The sequence below is a fragment of the Amblyraja radiata genome, chromosome 34, assembly GCF_010909765.2.
Source record: "Amblyraja radiata isolate CabotCenter1 chromosome 34, sAmbRad1.1.pri, whole genome shotgun sequence".
NCBI classification, from domain to species: domain Eukaryota; kingdom Metazoa; phylum Chordata; class Chondrichthyes; order Rajiformes; family Rajidae; genus Amblyraja; species Amblyraja radiata.
The window spans coordinates 20,849,519-20,876,645 of NC_045989.1; the positions used below are offsets into that span (position 1 = coordinate 20,849,519).

The 27,127-nt window shown below is 38.5% G+C and overlaps 1 protein-coding gene across 5 annotated transcripts in view; it reads right to left on the bottom strand.

Moving 5' to 3' along the window:
- fam214a (family with sequence similarity 214 member A) overlaps window positions 1-27,127 on the bottom strand; it is a 67,974-nt gene that overhangs the window by 13,682 nt on the left and 27,165 nt on the right. For all 5 annotated transcript variants that reach the window (XR_004416853.1, XM_033050404.1, XM_033050406.1 and 2 more), the window contains 7 exons: window positions 21,091-21,275; window positions 20,649-20,854; window positions 17,311-17,436; window positions 15,034-16,627; window positions 6,381-6,509; window positions 2,571-2,650; window positions 1,272-1,377 (listed from right to left, as the gene is read on the bottom strand). Coding sequence is in view for 4 of the 5 variants with exons in the window: in XM_033050404.1 (XP_032906295.1) it covers window positions 1,272-1,377; window positions 2,571-2,650; window positions 6,381-6,509; window positions 15,034-16,627; window positions 17,311-17,436; window positions 20,649-20,854; window positions 21,091-21,275 (2,426 nt within the window). In the remaining variant the exon portion in view is untranslated. The remainder of the gene's footprint in view (window positions 1-1,271; window positions 1,378-2,570; window positions 2,651-6,380; window positions 6,510-15,033; window positions 16,628-17,310; window positions 17,437-20,648; window positions 20,855-21,090; window positions 21,276-27,127) is intronic.

Below are 27,127 nucleotides of genomic sequence, written 5' to 3' on the forward strand. Positions count from 1 at the left end.
ATTTTCTACCAGATTTTTTCTCGAATCCCTATCTAGTCATGGAAACATTTTAGTTCCTTCGAGTTACTGTAAATTCTGAAAAGGTTTGGGATTCTCAAGAGTGGCAATTTGTTTTCAGTCACAACCAGTGTATTTTGATTAATAAAAATGTGCCCGTATGCACACAAAGTAAAAGTTTTAAAAAAAGGCAGAAACAAGAAACCGCAGATGCTTATTTACAAAAGATAGACACAAAGTGTTGGAGTAACTCGGTGGTCAGGACTCATCTAAAGAACATGGATAGGTGACCTTTCAGGTGGGGACCCTTCAAAGAAATTGAGAAATTAGGAACTGCAGATGGTGGTTAACAAAAAAAAGTAACATTTTCCAACATTTTCCCCCCGTCAAAATACCCCCCTTTTCTTTTTTTGAATTTGTGACCAATCAACTTCTAATTTAACAAATGAAGAAACTAATAACTGAAAAGTAAATAAAATTTCTAAAAATCTGAAAATCTACTTTGTAACTTTATATAGAATGCACTGCACTAATGAGTAATGTCACAAATAAAACACTGGTCACAACAGCACAGAGCAATATAATTTTTGAAAATTGGTGTGATACATAATCCAAATTCTGAAGGAAGAGTTCTCTGAGTCTTCTTCCATAAACTCCTGTGCTCTCCAGTTTAAATATAAACTACACCAAACATTCAGCAACTCATCAGTGATAGCTGTGGCACTGCTGGTTATCTTTAAAACAGCCATGCGACCTGTAAACTTGCTGCCAGCTGATCTGTGAAATAGTAGATATGAATAAGTCCAAAGAGTCTTTAATTATTTTAGTTTAGATTAGAGATACGGTGAGGAAATAGGCCCTTCGGCCCACCGGGTCCGCACTGACCAGCGATCCCCGCACATTAACACTATCCTACACAAACTTGGGACAATTTTTACATTTACCAAGCCAATTAATCTACAAACCTGTACGTCTTGTTAGTGTGGGAGGATACCGAACTTCTTGGCAAAAACCCACGCAGGTCACGGGGAGAACGTACAAACTCCGTACAGGCAGCACCCGTAGTCGGGATCGAACCCGAGTCCCCGGCGCTGCAAGCGCTGTAAGGCAGCAACTCTACCGTTGCGTTCTCATTCTCATACAAAAAAAAATCTTGAAACCCAAGAACAATCCTTCTATTGAACAAATAAAACCCCTTTCAAATGGCCTAAACACTGAATCAATTGTTTAACCTTTTTCTTTCTGGATGATACATATGCATTGCTAATCTGTACCTCAAAGTTTCCAAGCAGGCTGAGACTGGTTGCTGGCGGAGCACTAAAACTCAGGAACTGCTTCCCTTGGTCAGCATCATTCTCTGGTCTTAAATACCTCCTCTGGCTATAAAGAAAAGAAAACACGTCATAAAACCAAGCAATTTGGCCTTTGTTCGGTGGAGTCAACATCACAAAGAACCAAATCAATGAATCATGTAAAAGCTGTATAAATAGAATATATTGTTATAAATTAAATGCAAGAAACAACATTAACCCTTAATTAACTCAAATAAATGGATACTAATATCTCTAAATCCTGGGTTTTGACATACACGTCTCTCATTGAAATAGTTTCTCACAATCGTGAAATCAGTGCAACAGAAATGACAAAGATTAGAATATGCCACCTCTATACAGAATGGTTTTCACATCCCCTCCTCTAGCTTGCAGTTCTTTCCATTTCTGTACTTCAACTTTTCACTGGGGATTCTTATGTTGGTAATGAGCACTGTTATTTTGCACAAATACAGGATCAAAAACAAAGTGCCTCAACATGAGAGGAAAACACTGCTGGCTTGCCAGCAGATGGCGCTCAACTCCATTCATTGGACTTAAAAGCCAAGATATGAACCTAGCATTGTACAATCTACAATTGTAGATTATAGGAACCTAGCAATTGTAAAACACGGAGTTATCGTCTTAATACTGATTTTAGCAACTGCATGAAGTCTCTCTCTAGAAAGAGGATATATGCGGATCTGGGCAAAGTTTGATGTGGACTTTTTAATTTTAAAAAGTGTTGCAGGTTGCAAATGATGAATTACATTGTAATTTATCCAGTAAATGTGAATTTTGTACTTGGGCACTCGCAGATTAAAATATGTCACAATGGCAAAAGTGGAATCAAACATTCCAATTAAAATGAATTGGAGCATAACAATAATAAATCTCAAAAACATGAGTTCCATGGCACATACAACTCTCTGGGTAAACCATCCTAAAAACACCATTCCACTTACAGCTTTGTTTCAGTCTCTTGACTAGAAATTGTGTCTTGCTTAGGGCATTTAAGGAAAGAAGTCAATAGAGTGAAATTACCTCAGTTAAAACAATGATATTTGTTTTGAACATAGCCAACTTATGTAATCGGCAATTGACTCTTAAAACATTGTAAAATCCTGAAAAGCAATTCATTAGAGTTGATGAGTAAATTGCCAACTAAATTTGGTTTGCATCTGTATCAAAAGACTGACACTTGATTACTGTTGAATGCCACTTGTTTTTTTTTTCAAACTGTAGAAACAGACACAGAAATACCTTTTGCAAGGTACCCCTTTTAGTCTTTGCAATGAAGTGTCCAGGTCAAAGTATCCCGATTGTTTTTTTCTTGGTGGAACCTTGGTGTACAACAAGATAAAGTCTATTAACAATTAAGATATGCTGATTTACAGACTCTGACACTAAACCACACCTATGATTGTAACAAACAAAAATGTTCAACAATAACCCTTAGGTAATACCGCAAAAGACTTTTAGATAATAAGGAAATTAAGAAAGATGGGGTTAGTGCAGGAAAACAGGGTTGAGGTAAGAAAATTAGTCATGGTCTTATTGAATGGCAAGGTGGCATGATCTAATAGTGCTTCTATTTCCTCTGTGTTTTATAATCCATAAAGATTATTTTCTGATGCCATTAAAAATGGCCCAAACATGAAGCTTGCTCGCAATTGGAAGCACAACCAGATTCCACAGCAGGAACAGCACGCTTATATTTAAGTTTAGTTTGAAACCTATATAGTGAAATAGAGCTTTCAATGGTACTTTTATAGGAATACAGATAGATGTAGGTCATTCAGCTGTTGTCATTCAATTAGATCATGGATTATCTGTAGCTCAATTCCATTCACCTGCTTTTGATCTCTGTATCTGCGAATAGCCTTAGCAAACACAAATCTGCCAATCCTCTACGTGGAATTTTCAATTGACACAGCATTATTAACTGTTGCAGGGTGGGGAGGCAGAGTGAGAGAGTTCTGGATTAACAGAGTGAAAAATAGTTTTCTGATTGCAGCCAATATAATGTAGCTCAAATGCAAAAAATCCTCCTGTATTCTGGATTTCCCTCACAGCTTCTCTGTGTCTGTTTTACTGAATCCCATTACCATTTTAAAGACTGGGTCAAATAATTTATAAAATCTATTCCATCAGTCCACATAATGCAATTGTTCAAGTCCATTTTCCAGTCTGGTGAATCTGCACTGCACTCCTCCATAATGGTCACATATTTCTGAATAAGTGCATAAAACTAAAATGAGTTCTCCAGACTGAGGTGAACCAAAGCTCCGTACACCTGAAACATCTCTTCCCTATTATTGTATTCCAAGACTCTTGAGATGTTGCATAACATTCCATTAGCCATTCCATCAGTCTACACGAGACTGCAGATGCTGAAATCTTGAGCAAAAAACAAACGGTTGGAGGGTTGGACAGACAACATTTCGGGTCGGGACCTTTCTTCAGCCTTCTTGTTCATCTTTTGCTGTGCTGCATTATTTTTAACTGATTATTTGCAAATGGTTCATCGAATTCTTTTGTTCCTCAGCAACACTTGACCTCTCACCATTGACATGAACTGAATTCTCCATCTCGGATCCAGAATGGATATAATCTCATATCGCCCTGCACTTATTTCTATAAGCCATATTTTCATTAACTCATTCAATATTTCTTCCTACTTGCATTTACATGTTACTTGTAAATGTGACTTGTTATTTATAAACATAACCTTTTGTTCCTTCATCCAAATCATTTACATAAATATGGTGAAGTGTTATCGCTGCAGACCAATCTCTTGAAAAAACATGATTCATCACATCTTAATAATTACAGAATTGCCATGACACAGTATTGGAAAGTGGAATTAGAATAGATGGGTACTTGATGCTTGACGTGAACATGGTGGGCTAAAGGGCCTATATTCATGCTGTATGATTCCATGAGAGCATTTACATTCTATTTTAAAGTTAATTGGCCTCTGCAATTTGGTCTTAATGTGGAGAGAGTGGATGCGAAAGTGGGATAACATCAAATTAGTGTGAATGGGTGATGGATGGTCAGCATTGACTCGGTGGGCCGAAGGGACTGTTTGCATGTTAACACTAATTAACACAAACAGGTAGAAATCAAAGTCTTGTGTATCTTTGATCCTAGTAGTTTCTCTATCATCAATTTTATTTGTATGAAATCCAGTTAGCTCACCAAGACCAGCTTATCAATCCAAAGAAGAGTCCTGACCCAAAACGTCGCCTCTTCATTTCCCTCCACAGATGCTGCCTGACACGCTGAGTTCCTCCAGCACTGTATGTTTTGGCCAAGGTTCCAACATCTGCAGTTCCTTACATCTCCAAGCTCACCTCTAGGTCTTGTTTTTGGTTCCCTTAGATTAATAGCGTTCTATTCTCTTCCCCTTTGACAATTATTTTTACCTATAACAAACATGTTACTGGCATGCCTACAATGCCTTGTCTTTGTTGTCTCAACCGCAATTGTTTTAGTGCTCTTCATATATTTACAAACGGATAGCTATCGCTAGTATGTTTACAACTTCTCACAATTAACTTCTGTGACAAACCTACCCTGAAAGCATTCTGGGAACGCATCATTACTTCCGTGGTTCACCTTTAGTGAAAAGTAAAGCTCTTGCCAACCGCATTGTCTTTTTTGTTAGAATATTCTATGCTCTCTATATTTACACATGACCCAATTTTTTCAAATTAGATCAAGGACATTAATTTATTTAAGCTTACAAGCAGCTGAATATTACATAAACCTTTCACAGTAATCTGCTTCACCCATTGCACATCACAAGTTCATTCACCTAGTTCTAACTGGATTGACTGAAGAGGCAGAATTCAGTATTAAAATTATTACCTGTCAAAAAAGATTCTTTCAATTATTCTCGGAGACTGGAAATTGAGGTACCTCACCATGCAATTGCCTGCTCAAAAATGCTGAAAACAGCAATGGTGAGCATTTCAAAACTTTTAAGAGTTGAAACCAAAATTACATCATGTTTGCTTGCCAAACATAAAGAGGATGTCGAGTTTAATTTCCAGACTTTGATAAACAACCATAGCTGCATGACTCATAAATATCAAACGTTGTTAGCACTGACAGCATAGATGAACATTGAAAAGGATATCCACCAGAAAAAAACACTATATTTATTCATGACATTCAAAACCATGGCTATACACAGTAACACTGTTAAATTATGCTACTGTGAAACAAGTTATTGAAGTATATGGAGGAAAAAAGTTGCTATTTTCCTATCTGACCAAATTCAATATAAATGTAATTGGTGGCAATGGAATTTAAATTGTTCAAATCTCACTTCTGTGGTTGTAATAAAATTGCTTTGTTCCACGTAACTGCGTCACTTTGAAAGTTTTAAACATTTTAAATTCCCCTTGGTGAACTAAAGCAAAGAGAAGGATCCACATGAACTTTCATGAAACTAGAACCGAACTAGTAAGCACGTTTCATGGGATACTCAGGATGTAGAATACAATTTTAATATTATCTAGCTGAATATAGTATTTCAATTATAGAGTCAGATGGCATGGTAACAGGTCTGTTAGACCCACTTGTCCTATTTGCCAGAGTTTGGCCAACATCCCTCCAAACTTTTCCTATCTATGTTACTTGTTCAAATGTCTTTTAAATGTTGTTATTGTACCTGCCTCAATAACTTCCTCTGGCATACAGTCACCACCCACTGTGTGAAAAGGTTGGCCCTTAGGTTTGTATTAAATTTCCCCCCTTTCCTCTTGAATCTATGCCGCTAGTTCTTGATTCCTCTATGCAGGGAAAAAGACTGTCCATTCACCATATCTATTCCTCTCATGATGTTATACACCTCGGCCTCGTGTACTCCTTGCCAGCCCGATCTTTCCTCATACCTCAGCCCCTCGAGCCTTTGAAAATCTTCTCTGCACTCTTTCCAAAGTAATAACATATTTTCTATTGCCATGTTGTAAAGCTTTCATAAACAGTCAAAAGTTGTAAATTATATTCTTACTGAAAATATACATTTGTTTTATTCTACCATCAATGCTATTAACTTACAGGACTTGAATGCAAGGGTAATCCAGTACATGGATGAAAAACTTTTGTTGAAATCCCATCTAACGAACGGCGATTCTGTTTCTTCCAAAAGTTCACAGAAGGTCTCAGAGGAGATTTTGAAAAATTCTTCTGCAAGAAAAATGTTTATTATTATCTTAATTTCAAGTTTTAGAGCAGGATATTTTTTTAAATGTCTTTATTGGGACAGCGTGTTATGCAGGGATATTGCAACTTAATAACAAATGCCATTGCTCTTTATTTGAATTTACAACCCTCACTATAACTCTTTTGTTTACAAGCAATAAATACAGTGAGCTTGAGTAAGATCAAATGAGTCTTTTGTCCGTGTGAACAGCTGAAAAAAACTAACCAAAAATGCAAGAGGGGATAGGAATTATTATTATTATTATTTTTTTATTTTTGTTTATTTTATTAGAAGTTAATACAATACAAAACAAGAAAAAGAAAACAATAGAAAGGGGAAAGAGTGGAAAAATAGATGGTAGAGAGTAGAAAAATGTGAAGTGTGGATATAAAAAATAAAAATAAAAAAATAAAATAAAAAAGAAAAGGTGGAAAGTAGGAATAGAAGAAAAGGCCCCTTAAAAGAGAATTTTTCAAATCTATATTCGGAGATGTAGATCTATCCACGTCATGAACTGAAATCAGCAATCCTTATGGTACCGCTGCATCACATGATTCCAAAAAGTCGATGAAAGGAGACCAACTCCTTAAGAATTGGTCATATTTATCTATTAGTCGGAGTCTCATTTCTTCAAGGCGTGCTATGTCCATCATATTCCTAATCCACATTTTAACAGTTGGTATGGTTGTATTTTTCCAAAATTTAAGTATCAATTTCTTTCCAATTATTAACCCATAATTAAAAAAAACATTTTGGTCTTTATTTAAATTGGTATCTTCTCCTATTATTCCAAATATAATCCATTCCATTTTGGGTTCTATTCTTGACTTGAAGAGCTTTGTAAATATATCAAATATATCACTCCAAACTTTATTCAACTTTGTACATCCTACAAATGAATGTGTTAAATTAGCGTTTTGAAACAAACATTTATCGCATCTGGGAGAGACGTTTGGATAAAATTTATTCAACCTCGTTTTTGAATAATATAGTCTATGTAATAATTTGAATTGAATTAAATTATGTCTTGTATTAATAGAACAGTTATGTGTATTCATCAAATACTTTTCCCATCTATCCTTCGAGATCTTTATCATTAGCTCATGTTCCCAATCTTCCCTTAGTGCTTCTGTTGAGGGTGATTCTCTATATAATATATTATTATAAAAGTATGATATTAATTTTTGTGAACCAGCCTTAATATTCATTGCTTCTTCTAAAGGGTCTAAAAATATAGTTTGAAATCTATGTATATATTTCTTCATAAAGTCACATACCTGTATATATTTAAAATATTGATTATCCTTCAATTTAAATTTAAATTTTAATTGTTGAAATGATAACAGTTTACCCAATTCATACATATCCCCTACCTTCCTAATCCCCAGTCTATCCCATTGTTGATATGTGTTGTCGATGAGAGAAGGTTTGAATGCGGGGTTGTTCAATAGTGGGGTTAGTACTGATAAATTATTTAATTTCAAGGATACTTTTATTTGTTTCCAAATTCTTATTATATTGTGAATAATTGGGTTCTTCTTATATATTATACTATTCAATTTTATCGGTGAGAGCAGGATCGTTCCTATATCGTGCGGATAGCACTCCTCTTTCTCCATTCTTATCCACTCCAACTGCTGAGTGGAACTATCCAGCCAGTACATTATGTTCTTAATATGCACTGCCCAGTAGTAATACATAAAGTTAGGTAATGATAAACCCCCAACTTCTTTAGATTTGCACAAATGCTTTCGTTGAATTCTATGTGTTCTGTAATCCCATATAAAATTAGTGATAGTGGAATCTAGTTTTTTGAAAAAATATTTTGGAATATATATTGGGATCGCTTGAAACAAATATATTAATTGTGGTAAGAAAGTCATTTTTATAGCGTTAATTCTACCTATCAATGAGAGCGGAAGTGTTTTCCAAAATTTAATCATATCATTCAGTTTATTTAATAGTGGTATAAAATTGGCACTAAATAATGATTTGTGTCTTCTCGTAATTTGAATACCCAGATACTTGAATTTTTCTGTTGCAATTTTGAAGGGGAATTTTAGTAAGTGTCTCGAATCCTGTGGTTTTAAAGACATCATTTCGCTTTTATCCCAATTTATTCTATATCCTGAAAAAGAGCCGAATTCCTCAATTAGTGTTAATAAGGTGGGTATACTCGTTTGTGTATTAGTAATATATAAAAGAATATCATCAGCATATAGTGAAATTTTATTCTTTGAATCCTTAGTGTTATATCCGTGAATATTCGGGTGATTTCTAATCCTTTCGGCCAACGGTTCTATCATAAGGGCAAATAGCAATGGTGATAAGGCACACCCTTGCCTATTACCCCTTGATAAGTAAAATTTTGGAGATAGCGTATTGTTAGTTAATATTCTTGCCGTAGGTCTATCGTAAAGTAGTTTAACCCATCTAATAAAATTCTCTCCCATATTGAATTGAATTATTATTATTATGAGTGCTAAAATTAGAATGTTTATGCTAGGACATGATGTGGTGTGAGGTTGATTTTTACCAAAACTGAGTAGTTTGGGTTGGATGCAATAAGATTTCTCAGACCAAACCCTCAGTCCACACTTCTAGAATTAGTGGAGGGAGAATGAAAAATAGATGATTATCAGATGGCAAATGGGATGGGAAATTCCAACCTTCACGTGGTCCACCCTGTTTCGACTAATGTAATCAACCCAATGTGCACTAACTAGATCAAATAGAACAAGTTGACCTACAACTTTAGGCTGTGGACGCCATACGCAAGAAGAAGATGGCAAATTTGACCCATTTTGGCCAATTGGACGAGTTTTCCAGGCCACTTGAAAAGTGGTGCTAATGGGAGTCAAAAACATCTGGGTCCAACAGGCTTGTGTTTCTCAGTGTCTTCTGACTCACTCACTGAATCCATCTTACTTGCCTCTCAACAGCAACATAAGCCATCATTTCCTATTGACTAGACCTATTTGATCAACCACCCGTCTTCTTGAAATTTCCGATGTCATTGCCCTCCCTCTTTCTCTCTGCATCCCAGCTAGGGTCCAATGATACAGGGGTCCCTACCGACAGCCTATTACAACTCAATCTTAATATCTGCAGTTGGGAAATAAAAGCAAAAAAAAGTTAAATCAGGATTTTTAAAAATCCGTTCGTGAAACATCCTTGGTAATGCCATAATTTATTCTCCTTTGCTAATCAATCAATCAATCAGTTATGATCTTTTCATTATAGTGTAGACTCAATGATGATTGGGATTCAGCCCTCGAATATCTAAGTCCACATGCTTTAACTGTGTATTGCAGTTCCATGACTGAGGGTGGAGAGATTTTGGATTTAGAATGAGGATGATGCAGATTTAGCAGTTTCCCATTTATCTTGTCGATCAACTTCAATGTAGTTCTATTTTCTATTAGTCATTCTATTTCAGTGGGATGCTTGCTGAAGATGAGGTATAGTTCAGTGAGACTGAGAAAATAGTTAGGATGCTGTTTCAGCCTTCCAAACAGCATTCACCTCTGAGAGTGGGCCTTTTAAAGACTTGACTCACACCAAGGCTGGTATGCCATCATGCCATCGAAGCAAGTGCAGACAATTTTTTGGAGGCAACCTTATCGTACAATGATGAAAGTAAAAGATTTTCAGAGGTCATAAAACAATCATATATTGTGGCTAATTCAGTTTCCGATATTTTTTTGGGAGTTAACACGTGGTGAAGATCATGTCCCTTGTGTCACCATATAGAAAGAACATAATTGGATAGGTAAAATCCACAATGCTATTCGGGATTGTAGCTTTTGTAGATTGTAGATTGATACTCCAGAGGATAGAGGAGGACCCTGGCTATAATTATTTCTCCCCTGCAGTATACAGCATGAACCCTCTGTTGTTACCTCAATTGGATATGGCTCCTTTCTTGGAGATGGTCATAATTGTGGGATTTGAGGTTCCCAGGCATGTCCTCCCCTTCCCGGAAGTGAGAGATGATGTTGCAAATGTGTAACTGAAGATTCTCTCTGTTCAAGGTTTTACTGGTTTTATCATTTGCCTGCTGGCATCTTGTCAGTCTGGGATGGATTGCTGTCGGATAGAATGAAGGTGAAAGGACTGGACGAGCTAGATACAGAAAAAATGGTCCCAATGTTGGGGGAGTCCAGAACCAGGGGCCACAGTCTAAGAATAAAGGGGAGGCCATTTAAAATGGAGATGAGAAAATCTTTTTCACCCAGAGAGTTGTGAATTTGTGGAATTCTTTGCCACAGAAGGCAGTAGAGGCCAATTCACTGGATGAATTTAAAAGAGTTAGATAGAGCTCTAGGGGCTAGTGGAATCAAGGGATATTGGGAGAAGGCACGCATGGGTTACTGATTGTGGATGATCAACCATGATCACAATGAATGGAGGTGGTGGCTTGAAGGGCCAAATGGCCTCCTCCTGCACCTATTTTCTGTGTCTATGAAATAGTCATGGGTGAAGAGTTCTTCAAACTGTTCCTTCCCCTTTCCCAGTGGGTAGTGACTCTCTATTTTCGCTCTTGGTTAACTCTCCTCCATTCTTTGGACAGCAGTTAGACCATTGCGTGTGTTTACTAAATGTAGTAATGACACAGTTGAAGAATATGTACTTCATGGTTATCAGCAGGTTCCTGGGCATCCTTGCATTTGATCTTGACATCATCTGATTTGATGATTGGACATGCTCGACCTTGACAATAGGCCAACCTTTTCTCGCAAAGCCACCAGCCTTGTTTGGAATGGCCAGCTTCCACCACTGGGACACGTGAGTGCAGGCACAAGTCTTGCCTTTCCCTCAACAGTGGGTCCATGGCCACCTCATGCACTTTAATGAAACATGGCAAACTGTCCTCTAAATTTGAATCAAGTGGAGATGGATGTGATGAGAATGGTGAATGCAGTGATTTCATTCTACTTGACTAATTACATTTATTTAAAATATTGTTTTTAATGGTATATGGTTTTTTTTAAAGTAATTTATTGTAAATTCTATTTTTTTATTAGAAAGATTTAACACATGAGCATTCTTTGTGAGTATTGCAGACATTCACAATCATTCAATCTCGACCACCTTGGCAGCAGCTGAGCCTGACGATGGTGTGGACCCATTGGCTACCAAGGCCATTTTTGACCTTGCTGATCACCTGGTCTTCCACAGCTCCAGCATTTACCTGGGAGCTCACTTCAAAGACCGGCAAAGATCTGGCTAATTGTTGCAAACACTGGAAAATATGTTTCATGCGACCACTGATAGATATCCTTCAAGATAATAGTCATTTTATTTTGTACATGTGTATTTGTAAATTGCTTGAGAAAACTGATGGACAGATAGCTCTCACATGTAAACAGGTTGCACTTGCTTTGTCTTCAATCGTCCAGATGTTTCAGATTATTTTCAGTACAATTCGAAACAGCTGAGATTTCTGAATCAAAGTTACATTAAAAGAACTCAATGCCTAACCTCTTCTTCAATCCACTTGTACTTACAATGTCATGGGCGAAATGTGCCAAGCAAGCCCAAAATGTTGTGTGAACCACACTTAAGTACTTTAATAGCAACAATGACAATTATGATAGCACTCTGAATTAATTGTGTTGCAATACTACATCTGCATTGAAAATACAATTGTAAGAATATAAACAGTTTATATTGAAAATGTTCTTAATTCAAGAAATTTAAAACAAATGGTCACCAACTTGTCTACATTCTCAAGCAACCCAAGCAGTTCCTTCTACAGTTTGACTTTAGCTTTTATGAAGGTTCTCCAAGTCAACAGAGCAATGGAATAGCCTCTAATTGCTTGGAGAACACAGCTCACTTTGGAAGCTAAAGACCGTACAGGACAAAGTTGGATTGATACTCCATCCAACGCCTTAATGTTGCATTCCATACATCCTGGCACATCATGGTTGCAGTGACCATCATCTAAAAATACATTGGAGCAGCTTGGGTCACTAAATGCATCTTGCACATTTAAGATTTCTGCTATCCAAGAGGACAAGGGATGGGACACCATAACCTGGAGGATTCCCAAGTGGCATACCATCGGGATTTTAAAATACAAAATCATTCCTTCATCATCACTAGGTGTGAATCTCGGAACTCTGTACCTTGCAGCATTGTAGACATACCTCAACTAGGATAGCATTAGGTCAACAAGTGGCTCACACCAAATTTTTGAAGTAAATTAGGGTTAAAAATGTGATTGTCAGAAGCATGTGTTTCCCAAAATATAAAATAAATGTACAGGTGTGAAAGGATTTTGATTTGGCATCCATTTCTTTTTTTAAAAGATGAATATCTAAGCAACGTCAATATCTATGCCACTGTAACATTGCCTCAGGAAGACGTCCGAGAGTGCCGTACATACATTTTTCATCAGGTAACAATATTATATTTAAATAAATAATAGGTTGGTTCAATTAACAATTTGAAAATTAACACAAAAGGAAATAGAATTATATGAATTAGCATTGCTTTTTTTGGAGTTATGATGCCCCTGACATCCTCCAAATAAGTGATTATGGTGAACATGTATGTTTGTGAGGATGCTCAGAATCCACATGTTAAGTGCTTTAATAACATTTTTTCAAGTTGTAAAACTCCACACAAGGTTGTGTGTCAAGCACGGAGGAACTATTTGCTGACTTTTATTGTCACAATTGCTCCTGGATATGGGTGCAATAATATGTATGTGTGCAGTGATACATTGAGTAGACAGCACACTGAGCAGCATATACAAGCGGAAGGGCAGCCTCCTACCTGAATCTCAGAGGAACAATATGGGTTCCAATAAATGTGTCCTCACTTGAATCTGTGAATGTGCACATCACCAGATTCAGGGACAATTTCTTCCCAGCTGTTATCATGCAACTGAATCATCCTACCACAACTAGAGAGCAGTCCTGAACTACTGTCTACCTCTTTGGTGACCTTCGGACTACCCTTGATCGGACTTTGCTGGTTTTACCATGCACTAAAGTTATTCCCTTACACTGTAAATGGCTCAATTGTAATCGTGTGTTGTCTTTCTGCTGACTGGATAGCACGCAACAAAAGCTTTTCACTTGCACATGGTACGAGTGACAATAAACTAAACTGAACTGATCTGCTACTTCCTGCATCCATGACTGGACAGGACATAGAACACATTGGCAGAGCCGGTGGGGGTGATGATTGCAGTCTTTGTCTCTAGCTCCTTCCAGATTAGTGTTGGGGAGACTTGCAACATCATTTAGATAACTAGGCACCCTGTGTAAACGAGATCAGTGAGGCTCTCCATTCAAAGAGAAGTGGCTTTATTTCATTATCTGCACTGAGGGATTGACCGTTAGGGAGAACAATCTTCTTTGCCATGGCTGCTTTGCTTTTGAAGATAGACAAAAGTGCTGGGGAAACTCAGCGGGTGCAGCAGCATCTATGAAGCTAAGGAAATAGGCAACGTTTCGGGCCGAAACCCATCGCTCCATAGATGCTGCTGCACCCGTTGAGTTTCTCCAGCACTTTTGTCTACCTTCGATTTTCCAGCATCTGCAGTTCCTTCTTAAAAACTGCTTTGCTTTTGAGTTGTGCATTTCTTGCTGCCCATTCTGAACCAAAATTAATTGAACTCCAATATGTAAAAGCAAAATACTGCTGCAAATTATGAATATGCATTCGGCTGTTCTACCAAGCTGCATTTAACCTCCAGCCGTCTTCTATTGCCTGGACCAAAGTCTTCATTTGCAGAATAATTCATATATAATCTCCGCAACAGACAGTACCCATAATCAGGTTCGAACCCAGGCCTCTAGAGCTTTAAGGCAGCAACTGTGCCGCTGCACCACTGTGCCGTCCCATCACATTGAAGACAACACCTGGAGAACCTCTTGGCCTGGTCTTTAACAAGCCACTTCCGTCATCAAAACCCAAAATAAACACTGGGCACTGTTTCCTCCTGTACAGTGCCATGCTTCAATGTTTTTCCAGGTCAGACAGACAATGTACCCCTCCCCTTTCTCAGGTGACTGGATGTTGCAATCATGAACATAACTGGACAGTATATTGTTGTTATGCTTTCTTCAAGCAGAAAATGGCCAGCAGTTCATTGTGCATCACTATCCCACTACATTTCCCGAGGCTATGAATTTAGCTCTCAAGCAATCTAAAATTATTGAATGATTGCTATGGAACAACAATCTCTTACCAAATCATCTCACTCATTCACGAATACCTCAATCGAATATCGGATTGAACATTAATTTTTTTTTTAAACATTGAAATTTCCCCCAAAGTACAGAATGACGTTCCCATTAGATTCATTTGAGATGAAGATACAACCTCCTATATTTTGAGTTCTATGCAGACTTGTATATCATCAATAATGAACCTTATTATAACACTATAATCCTGATGTTAACAGTTTTCATGCAGTCAAATTAAACTGCTTTCATTTGAGGCCAATAACATTAACTACCGATGTTGGAAAAAGTAAAGCTTCCTTACAGTTTGCATTTGAGATTCTCCAGGTCTTTCTCTGCAGTCTCCAATAAGTCTTCTTGGCATCGTTAAATTACGTAAGCAGTGCGATGAATCACAGCTCTGGATCTGCACGTCAATATTTTCTTGGTCTCCCTTCTTAAAACTGACAGTTTCATTTGTTTTTATTGTACCAGAATGGTCTTCGCTGGAAATATCCAATTTATTCCATTCATTTTTAGACCCAAACTTGCTGCAGTCTACACAGTCTGAATGCCAGGTACATGAGCATTCTGTACTAACGGGCTTATTTTTTACATTGTTGACACCAGTTTCACTACGAGTGCCTGAGTCCAAGTTAATGGTATACGAGCAGTCTGATTTGTCCCTATCAAATGTATTTGTATTAATTTCTGAAGGATCATGATGTATGGGAGGGGTATGTTGTTTTAATTCAGAATAATCTGTAGAGTTCACAATGTTCTTATGAAAGGAACCAGAACATGATGACTCGACTTTAGATTGTTTGTCAATTACACTGTTGCCAGATAATGCGCATTTCCAGTTCATTTTGCCGATGTGATTGACTTGTGATAGTTCTGATTTACCATGCTTACTTACAGTTCTTTCAGCAGTATGTTTTGTTTCAGATTTGCCAATTGTTTCAGGAAAGGAATCTGCAGAAGATAATTTTCTTTGTGTCTGTGGCTTAGGGGAAGTTTTTTTATCATTGTCAAGTTTAGCCTTTCTACATAACAAGAGTGGAGTATCGTGAGAAGGGGTTCTGCTCTTTTTTCTGTTATTTTCCAATAAAATGCTTTCAGTATGGGTGGCAGAACTACAGAGAGTCTCTTTCCTTGTACTTGGGCTTTCCTCTTCAAAAGAGCTCTGCAGTCGCTTTGCACTCGAACTTGACTCTTGTACGGTATTAAAATGGCTTCCAGAAACAGATGGAGGGCTTTGATCACAGTAACTCAGTTGTTGGGCAATTCGTGCAATCACTTCTTCCCTTTCCTGAAGCAAGTTTCCTATCAGAGGGTTCATCTCACCTGAAGAAATCTGGGAAGCTGAACTGCTGGTTTGATTGGAATCTGTCGCAGAAAATGACTTTAATGTTTTGACTGAATGGGTTTCACAACGATGGACTTTAGTTATTTCAGCAGTGTTTGTCCAATTACAAGGTTGAGTCTTAGTTTGTGAATTTCTGATTTCAGGTATTTTGTCAGCATCACTTAATGGTCCCATTTTGCTTGTGTCCAAGATCTCAGGAGAAGGGCATTTTCTTACGTTTATGGAACTTGTTGGCAACAATTCATGGTTTCGAACAGCTGTGTAAGCCTGCTTGTTGTACCTCTGTTGGATCCCTGGTGTGTTGCTGTACTCTTGCTCTTTTACATTGGTATGTTGATAACCATCCTTCTCTTGACTGGGCATACTTTTCCCAAAGAAACTGAAGTTGGTGTGAATACTGCATGTTAACAGCGGGTAACTTGGCTGCCTTGGCAAGGACAGAACGCTCACTCGCAAAGCCAGGCTGTGTGAAATATTAGGAACTGGAAACACATGTTCAACTGGAGGCTGATTAAAATTTAGCAACATGTCTTCATCTGTTGCACTTATTCTAAATATAAAAAAAACAACAAATTTAAGATGTCACAAACAAAAGCATTAGAATATTGTATGATGCTATAGTTCAAACTTTCCATTAACTTGGTTAGTGTCAGATTTTGGCCTCATCCAGTAAAGAAAGTAGTTTATTTCTCATTTACCCTATTTACCTTAAACACTGAAAACTATCATTCCTTAAATAAAGAGGCATTGGAGCCAAATGCATATTGTCAAATGCATTGGGGCCAAAACAATGACATTCTTACTTGATTTAGCCTTACAGGCTGCAGCAGTATTCCCTCAGTTCTATATTTCAGTCAGTGTCATATAGCATGGAAACAGGCCTTTCAACTCAATGTCCATGCAAACCAATTTGCCTCATCTAAGCTAGTCCCATTTGCCCCAATTTGGCCCATATCCTTCTAAACCTTTCTTATCCAAGTACCCGGCCAAGGGTCTTTTAAATGTTGTTATTGTACCTGCCTCAACTACTTCCTCTGGCAGCTCATTCCACACACCCACCTATTTCTGAGTGAAAAAGTTGCCTCTTCAGGTTCCTACAAATCTATGCTATTATGAACATAGGCATTACATTTGAAAAATGTATTTCTGGATTACATTCATAAGAAGGCATAATTTTAAGTTATCCAAAATCATAATTTTGAAATAATAATAATAATTCCAGATATCACTCACCGATACAGAATATTGCGTGGAACAGCACCTTGTGACACACTCAGCCAAGCACTCAGCTGAGAAAAGAAGACATAAGAACGGACAGCCTGCAGAAGGCTTTTCTCTTCAATAAAACGATCTCCAGTTCTTAAGATTAAAAAGAGGGAAATATTTATAATAGTTAGTACAAAGCGTTAATAAAACTAAGCATCTGTTAAACACAGACACTAGTGAAACACTCTCAAAATCTAATTCTGTCATTGGACAATGAGAAATACTTGGCTGGGGAAGTGAAGGGAATGGTAACTCTTGCTCGTCTTTCTCAAACAAGAGTCATTCAGTTAAGAACGCAATTGGTGCCCAACGTGTCAATGATTTCATGATTTTGTTTAAGAAAGTAGATGTGCTACACACCAAAACTCTTCAACTATGCATTCATTAACCAAAAGACTTGGTAATTCTAATACAGGTGCACAACCTTTTATCCGAACATCCAAATAACGAAAACCTCCGAATAGTGGACAATTTTTCGGTCCTTGAAGAAAGGTCCTTGAAGACGTTCAACGAGGGCGGCCCGCAGAGGTGACAGCGGAACCTCCGGTCGGTCCTCGAAGAAAGGGGAACTAAATCCCCATTCATAAAAGAGAAGGTGAGGGTATATTGCGCGGGAGGGTTAATAATTGACAATCTGCTGCTGCCTGCCCGCTGAGTTAAAAAGTTCCCACGGTAGACTCACGATCGTGAGTCTTGCATGGGAACTTTTTAACTCAGCGGGCAGGCAGCAGCAGATTGTCGCTCCCTTCAGTTTCACCTCACCTACACCCCTCTGCTTCCCGACAATGTGTGTGACCCCTTCCCTCCCCTCTCCAGCTCCCTGCCCATTGCACCGGTGCAGGGGCTTTGCACTGTCTTCACGTCGGCGATGCCAGCAGGTCAGTGCCAGTCACCGGAGACATCAGGACCAACAAGACACCGATCCCCAGGCCCACTGCAAGCACGGAGATCCCAGAGACCCACAGCCAGCAGCAGCCCAGCCCCGTTCCAACTCCAGAGGAACATGCTCCCCGTAGGGACAGAAGCTGATGGTGTGCAAGGTACGTCTTGTTCTTGGGGTTGCGGATGAGGGGGCGCAGCTCGGGCTGTGACGTCTCCGGCCACCCCCCTGTACAGGAGCTGAGACTGGGAACTGTGGGGTTGTTTGCAGTTGCAGAGGGAGGGGGCAAGGGCGGTACAGTTCCCAGTCTCAGCTCCAGTCCAGGGGGATGACCAGAGACGTCAGGACCAACGGGACACCGACTGCAAGTACGGAGATCCCAGAGACTCACAGCCAGCAGCAGATCTAGCCCAGCCCCGCTCCAACTCCAGAGGAACCCGGGTTGCGGATGAGGGGGCACAGCTCGGGCTGTGGGCGAACTGCCACTTGTCGCTGTAGCGGCCCATCGGGGAGCGGGTTCCTGTTGGTCCTGACGTCTCCGGCCACCCCCCTGGACAGGAGCTGAAAGACGTCAGGACCACCAGAAGCCGCTCCCCGATGGGCCGCTACGGCGACAAGTGGCAGTTCGCCCACAGCCCGAGCTGCGCCCCCTCATCGGGACACCGACCCCCAGGCCCACTGCAAGCACGGAGATCCCAGATCAGCAACTCCAGCCCAGCCCCGCTCCAACTCCAGAGGAACACGCTCCCCGTAGGGGCAGAAGCTGATGGTGTGCAAGGTACGTCTTGTTCTTGGGGTGGCGCAGCTCGGGCTGTGGGCGAACTGCCACTTGTCGCCGTAGCGGTCCATCGGGGAGCGGATTCCTCTGGAGTTGGAGGGACAGGGAGACACAGCGGCTTTTGAGAATGGTGGGCAATCACTTCCAAAGTTCTGCCCACACAGTCAGTACACCTCTCCTACACTTGTCTCCCGCATTAAGATCATCTCGCAGAGAATGATCCCAGCCTAACCCTCCCTAATCTCGCCTATTCTGCAAGAAAAAACTACATTGAAGACTCAAACTCGCGATCGAGTAACTGCCGGGATCGAGGCGCAAACTCGCGACCTTGCGGATATGAGCCGAGCACTCTACCACTGAGCCAGCCGTTAAAATCTACGCTAAAAATCTTCCAATCCGAAAGCTGAAAAATTCCGAATTACGAAAAGTGTCTGGTCCCAAGGCTTTCGGATAAAAGGTTGTGCACCTGTATATACCTGACAGTTTCCTCATTCTCAAGGTATTTCAAAACTCTGCTGCAGTTGCCCCTTTCTCTTATCGCCCTGCATGATAATTTATAAGGGCACCTAGTTAAGCAATACCGTGGTCACTTCTCATCCAGGCCAAAAGTCCCCCCCCCATGACATCTACATTTCTGTTCCAGAGATCATTCTCAGATTTAAATTGCTCCGCTACTCATGGCTGTATCTACAGCTGCCAATTACGTGTACCAAATAACCTCCCTACCTCTGCTTCTACCTTGAAGCCACCTCCATTAAAACCAACTCATGTGACACAGGTTTTGGGCATCATCCCTAACTGATCATTATGGGCCCACATAACATTTTGCTTGGTAACCCTTCTTGGTGCCCTGTGGAATTAAAGACACCAAAGGTACTTGTATTTTCTGGAGGTGAGAGAAACTTATTTATGTTTTACCCAAATATATATTTAACCTCCTAATTTTTACTTTGTTTTTAATCGCAGTGCTGCAGAGTACTTCATCCATTATTCAAATTAACGGAGGTTTTTCTCAGAGAAAAATATTCCTCCCAATGCAAAAACTAAACGTATAAACCCAGGGAATCTGAACAGGAGGATATAGCAATTTAATGCTAATGTGCCGGAAATTGTGGCATTGAACTATTACAAGTCATGTAAACAACTGTAAATTGAGATGCACAGCGATAAATTTAACTACCCAGGAGACTGCTACACATTTTATTCAATACTATTTGGTAGAGCAGGCTATAAAAGACAGGGAAATACTTTAAAGATGCATTCAACACTAAATGTAGTCACGTGCTTTCAGTAGCATGTGTAGCATTACACATGTGTAGCAGTAGCATTATTTTACAATTTATCACAATGATTGCACCAAGAAATCTACATTGTACCTATAAAAGATGCTGTGTTTTACTTGTTGTGAAACAAAACGAGTAAACCCACAGCTGTAGTGTGCTGTGCCCGAACAAATCCCAACAAAATACATGGCCTGTAAACTAATTCTTACTCAGACAATGGTTTCTGTATTTATATTCTTTGTTTCAACTGTATGGCATTATTCATTTTTTATACAAGACAAAAGGAGGAAAAAATATATAGATAGCCATTGATTTTGTTCATTTTTTTTTGAGTATTTCATTACAATGAAGAACAAAGACTTACTGTTTGGGCAGTGGCTGTAAAGACCACCTTTCTAGCAGTAAAGCATCCTGTTTGATAGCAGGGTCGTTTATATCACTTCCCTCGGTGGATGGACCATCTGCATCACTATAGCAACAGTCAGGAAGCAACATCACCTCAACCATGATGGAAATGTTATTCCTCCACAGAACCAAAACCTGAGATTTGGTTCTTTTGGCCTGATAACACTGTCAAAACACAGGTGCAAAGGAAAAGAAAATTATTAGAAAAATATCTGAACAACATTTTCTAGAACCAATCAAATCTTATAATTTTGTGCCAGTAGATATGATGTTTATTTGAAAGAAAAGTTTAAGAAAAAAATAGGAATTCTGTACATTTCATTGTTTCATTTCGGAACATATGATAATAAAACACTCTTAAATTTTAATATATGGCGAGAACTTTAGTTATGAATCTATACCTGCGGCACTTTTTCAGTGCATTCGTGCTTTGTACTTAAGGACTGTCCAAGCTGTGCTGGAGGGCAGTGAAACCCTTCTGTACGACCTTTCACAGAGCATTCTGGTGTCCGGCCCTCTGTGATTAGCAAGGTCAGAGAAAACAAAAACTCCTCTGCGTCATATTCAAAGTACTCATCTATAGTATCTGTAAAGAACAAACAGAGTCTACTTAATGCACAGGATATCTATTCATCCTTTTTATTAGCTTTCAGTTTCAATGCATACGAATTGTTACAAGAAGCTGCTCCAAATACTAAACAACGCTACATGTTGTAGATGGCAGTTTCACAAGTTCACAAAGCTCAGTCAACAAAAACTCTCCACCCGTAATCATGGGTAATCATGAACAATTGGCACAAGACAAAAGATGTGCAAGAAACTGACAAGGATTATTTGTGTCCATGCCAGCTGTTTGTGGGACAATTAAAATGGCCAAACAATTACCAGGGGCTCTTTTTAATCACAAAATACAAGTTTCCGAATGTATTCCTTCATTACGTTTCACTTCAGGTGGCAGTTAGTCTACCCTCAGTAGACATTGAAAGATGTGAACACGGCCAGTTATAAAAGCCCTTGTTTCCTCGTTAAATGTAATAATGTCCACATCCCATCATACATAGAGAAGGATTCATGATGAAAAAACAGTCGATCCTTTGTTACCAGCTGATACCAAACCTAGCCAATAATTAGCAGCAGGAATTAAAATTCAGCACTTCACGGCGATTATAATTGCAGCTGTCATTGGACATGTTGCGGAGCCTTTTCTGGGTTTTACTGTAAATTCTGCAATGCCAACAAAACTACAGCAACATTTTATTCTGCAGCCACAATGATATATTGAGCAAGGTAAATATTTCAGAACATCATTGTAATCATTAAAATGTACAAAATATGAACAATCGTGTGTATGACAGTGTCATTTCCAGTTCAATCTGTAAAGAATACAATAGGAAATGTAATTCAGGAATAATTTCATGAGGAGTCCAGCTATTTCCATTAGTACTACTAAAATGAGCATAGTCCACCTGAATATTTATGCAATCACTTTTGGATACTCAAAATTACATTGTCAATAGCATCTCCTGAAGTTCAGACCATAATTTGTCTTGGCACAGTGATATTTAATTATGGCACGATTATATATTATCTCTATATGTGTGTGAAAATTCTCCCGCATTTACCAGAATCTTTCATATACACTTTACTTACATGACAGAAATACTGGATTCTACAGATGATTTCCCCCCCCCCCAAATATTAAATATCAAATCACAATGCTCAAGAATCTGGAGCAAATGACATGCTGGAAGAACTCAGCAGGTCAGGCAGCATCTGTGTAGGAAATGGACAGATGGCATTTCAAGGCACGACCTTTCTTCCGACTTCACACCAAAAGTCCAGAGAGGGTAGAAGGCCTACAGGGGTCCAGGAAGAGGGGGAGGAGGAATGGTCCTGACCCGAAACATCACTTGTACATTGTCTCCACAGATTGCATTTCAATAACATGGAGTTTTCTTTGAAGCTTCAATTTCCCAGTAACTTGATCAATTATGTCAAGTGCCTTCCACTTCTGAAAACCCAGAATTAATTCATCCCAGCCTCTACCCATTAGCTTCTGGACAATAAATGGATGTATTGAATCGGTTTTCCAATTGTTTATTATCTGCAGAATCTAATAATTGTGATATCCCATTGCGCTTTGTAATTTGCCTCAGTTCCTTACAAAGCCACCTGCTAATGGATATTAGGCCTGGCTTGTGGTAGCATCTTTGCTCATGAGAAGATGGTGGGTTCGAGCGCTACTTTTCAGATTCCAAACTGCACTTGCCCTATAGTAACCAAGACCAAAAGTTATTTCAGTTTTCCACAAAATATAACATCCCACAAAAGGCAACAAGTTCAATTCTGGGGCAAAGTTGCAAATGAGTGGTCAGAGCATTACATGTCTAGTTGCCAGCAGACAAATTATGGGTTATGTAATTGAGAAAGACAAGTGACGATGGATGCCGGAGGGGAGGAGTAATGCAATATTATTTTTTGCTAATGCCAAAATATATTTGACATTCTTGCATACAAAAATTAATGGTTTGATTCAAATAGTTAAGTTGCTTTATTTCATGTTGACTGACCAAAGAATAACGGTTATGATGGATTCCATTTATTTCAATCAATACAACTTGTCTTTGCACAATAACAGACTGACCACACCAAACATCCTGATATCATTTAACTAAAACACAGTAGGCTAGGATAACACCTCTTGGCGGTGCAGACTTGTGCCTTTTTCTGTGTCCTCTTCACAGAAATGAAACAGAATGTGTTCTATAAAATAATAAATATAAAGTTCTTCCACTGTTTACATATTATTTACTTGTGGGGAATATCTTACATCTTGAAGTATTCTAAAAAATGTAGATGACTCCTGTTTAAAAGAATTAAATAAACTAATGATTTCATATCATGTAGGAAAGAACTGCAGATGCTGGTTTAAATCGAAGGCGATTCCAGCATTTTGTGTCTACCAATGATTTCATATTCTTTGTTAGGATAGTATGCAAGATGTTCAAGTAATTACTATTCAATTGTAGACACCGTTTGCTTTAAACAAAATGTAGCAAAAAAGATAGCAAATAATGAATGAGATTAGTCAAATATTTTGGTGGAAGATTATTTTGCAGGTCATTAAGAGATCAGCCTCCGTGTCTGTCGATCTACCCAAATCAGCTGAAATAAAAGATGTCTTAATTTAATACAACATAATAAAGAACACTTCAGTGAAATGCCATCCAAAACCATACATTCAAATCTTAGAGGAGCTTGAACTCAGAATATTTTATTCAGAAGTAACAGAGACCCAACTGAGAAAACCTACATGAACCATTTGATCTGCATAAAGTATGTAATTTTTGTGCAAAGGTTTACATGACAATTGTACTTCCCAAAATAATCAGAAAAAGTTTATTGAATACAAATGTAATTATTGTATATAAAGTAATTTATACTACAGCTATTAAGTATACAGTCAGAATAAACACTATTTAGGTGGCCACAAAATGCTGGAGTAATTCAGCGGGCCAGGCAGCATCTCTGGAGAGAAGGAATGGGCGACATTTCGGGTCGAGACCCTTCTTCAGTCTTCAGTCTGAAGAAGGGTCTCGACCCGAAACGTCACCCATTCCTTCTCTCCGGAGATGCTGCCTGGCCCGCTGAATTACTCCAGCATTTTGTGTCTACCTTCGATTTAAACCAGCATCTGCAGTTCTTTCCTACACTATTTAGGTGGCAATTTTTTGTTGTTATTTCTGGTATCAGTGCAATACTAACAGTAGATTTAGTTCAAGTAAAAAAGATAGTTGATGCTTATTGACGCATTGTGAGTCACAAACTGCACAAGTTCGAAACATGTGTCGGAAGGAATTGCAGATGCTGTACAGCGGGACAGGCAGCATCTCTGGAGAGAAGGAATGGGTGACGTTTCGGGTCAAGACCCTTCTTCAGTCTGAAGTTGCTCCAGCATTTTGTGTCTATCTTCAAGTTCCGATCAGTCGGAGACAATAATGTTTACGAGAGAGCATTGGTCTAGTTTGTGAATTCACACTGTACATTGCAAAGCAGCAATTCATAAACTTTTTAGATTGAATATTAATACCTATATAGCTCTTGTGCTTAAACCTGTAACATAATAATTAAAGTCAATGGGGTTTACTAACAAGGATTTATACAAGAAACTATTTATTCAATTTTTACCTTTAATTTGAAGCTGATTTAGTCAAGTTTAATAATCACCATCTTCTGTTTAAATGGCAGGCTGAAAGGTTTATTTTTTTTACTCTAGCATACACCATCCAATTTGTTGTGCATCTTGATCATAATAAGAGTGGAGTTAGAGGCCATTCATTCTTCCTGCCTTCCACCATTCCATATCACAATGAGTCTTTACCTCAGCCACTCGACTGTACTCACCTCATATCCCTTAATAGCTGAAGATGTATTGATCTGCTTGAGTTTATTCAGTGACGGGGGCCTCTTGCATAGAGAATTCTGAGGATTCTCTAATCTCTGGGTGAAGTTTCTTCATCTTCCAACTTGAATTGTCAACCTCCTATTTTGACACTGAGAACCCCGACACTGAGCAAGAGAAAACAGTATTCCACAATCTATCCTATCAATCCACAGAAAATTTGTGCACGTTTTAATGTGATAACGTTTCATTCCACTAAACTCAAGTGCAGCGTATTGGTCGATTTGCTTAAACAAGGCATGTGAAACAGCAATGAGATGAGCAGCAATAATGAGTTTTAAATGACATGGGAGCAAATTAGGTGATCACCATGTTATGTGTTGCTTTACTCACTAGTGCAAAGGTACACAAATGAACACATCATATGCTACATGATAAATCAATAAAATGAGTCATTTAGCTTTAAGCAATTCTGAGGACACAAAAAATACAAGGCAGAGCACAAGGTGAACGAGGGTCTATATTTACTCTAGCAAATGACGAGTCAGTAACTATATATAATTGGAAAATAATCAACATAATGTTATAATAATTCAAACTTCAAAGTAGGAAAGAATAATTCTCTTCAAATACAACTTTGTAATACTGCATTTAATTTCACTTCATATGTCAAAAAAACAAATCACCAGTACAAACTGTATTTATGAGGGAGTGGGAATGAAATGCTGCTTAAACAAATGGTTTATTTTAAAGAAGTTCAGAATAGTAGTTAGCACTTGTGGAAGCCGCTAACAATTTCATAATATGAAAATAACTTGAAATGTTTGTTCCAGTTTCAAAAATTAGAGAGAAAGAAAAACAGGATAAAAACTAATGTCCAAATACATTTCGAATGATTTCAAGATAATGTAACAGAACAATAACCAGCAAAAGGAAGCAAACATTAAAATAAATCCCTTTATCTATTTTATCCTAATAGAAAATACAGAACACATGTGAAAACCACTGGTTTAGCTCAGTGAAAATCTTGGGAGCAGAGGAAATAGCTGAGTACTGAAAAACAAGATGAGTGCTAGATGGGTTTCTTAGAAACAAAGCATAAGCCAGCTAGCTCCATCCTTTATGCTGATGTCATTGTGAACATAGGCAGCTGGGAATGTTTAGTCATAAACACAACACGCCCTGTATGTCACTGCTGTGTTTAACAATATTTCACATTAACCGGATAGCTTCTAATGACATGCCCAAAGTTTAAATTCCAAAATAATTTACCCAGTTACAGCTCCACACTGAACACATTAGTTAAATTCACACAATTCTTTTAAATGCTCTTTTATTGGCAGAGAACTGGATACCATATGGCCTCAGGTAAACCTTACTGCAAGAAATACCTTGCTCCAAAACAATGTGTATCCAAGCACTCCACCCAAATGAAAGCATTGAGTTGTCAGCAGTGTTCACAATGGTATCATAGATCTCTACAAACTTTATAGCAACAGCAGCTTTGTGTTTATCGAGTTCATTATAAAGTCGATGGTGCGTGGCACATGACAGAGAAGTGAGGAATCTGAATCTCAGTCACATAAAGGTTCTCGAGGATGATGGAAAGGAAAAAGCTCAAAAGGAATGGGATTTGAGAATGATCTGGTGACCTTAAAATTCAGTGGATACAGTTCTAGAATTCTATTTGTTCCCCCAGATAAGTAACATATTTTCACATGAAAAATAATTACATTTGCTATATTTGTTACTTGATGTCCGAGTTCTAGTGCTTCCCTCCCTTTCAGATTCACGTCAAAATGCAAAAACATTAATAAAGGCTTCTTTACCTGGTAATGGTTATGTCATTAATACACAACAGGCCAAAAAGAATGAGCTTAGAAGTAATATTCACTACATACAGTCAAAGAGTCATTCAGCATGAAATAGACCCTTCAATCCAACTTAGTTCTGACCAAGATACTCCACCTACATTCATCTCATCTGCCCACATTTGGCCCACATCTCTCTAAACCTTTCATATCCACGTACCTGTC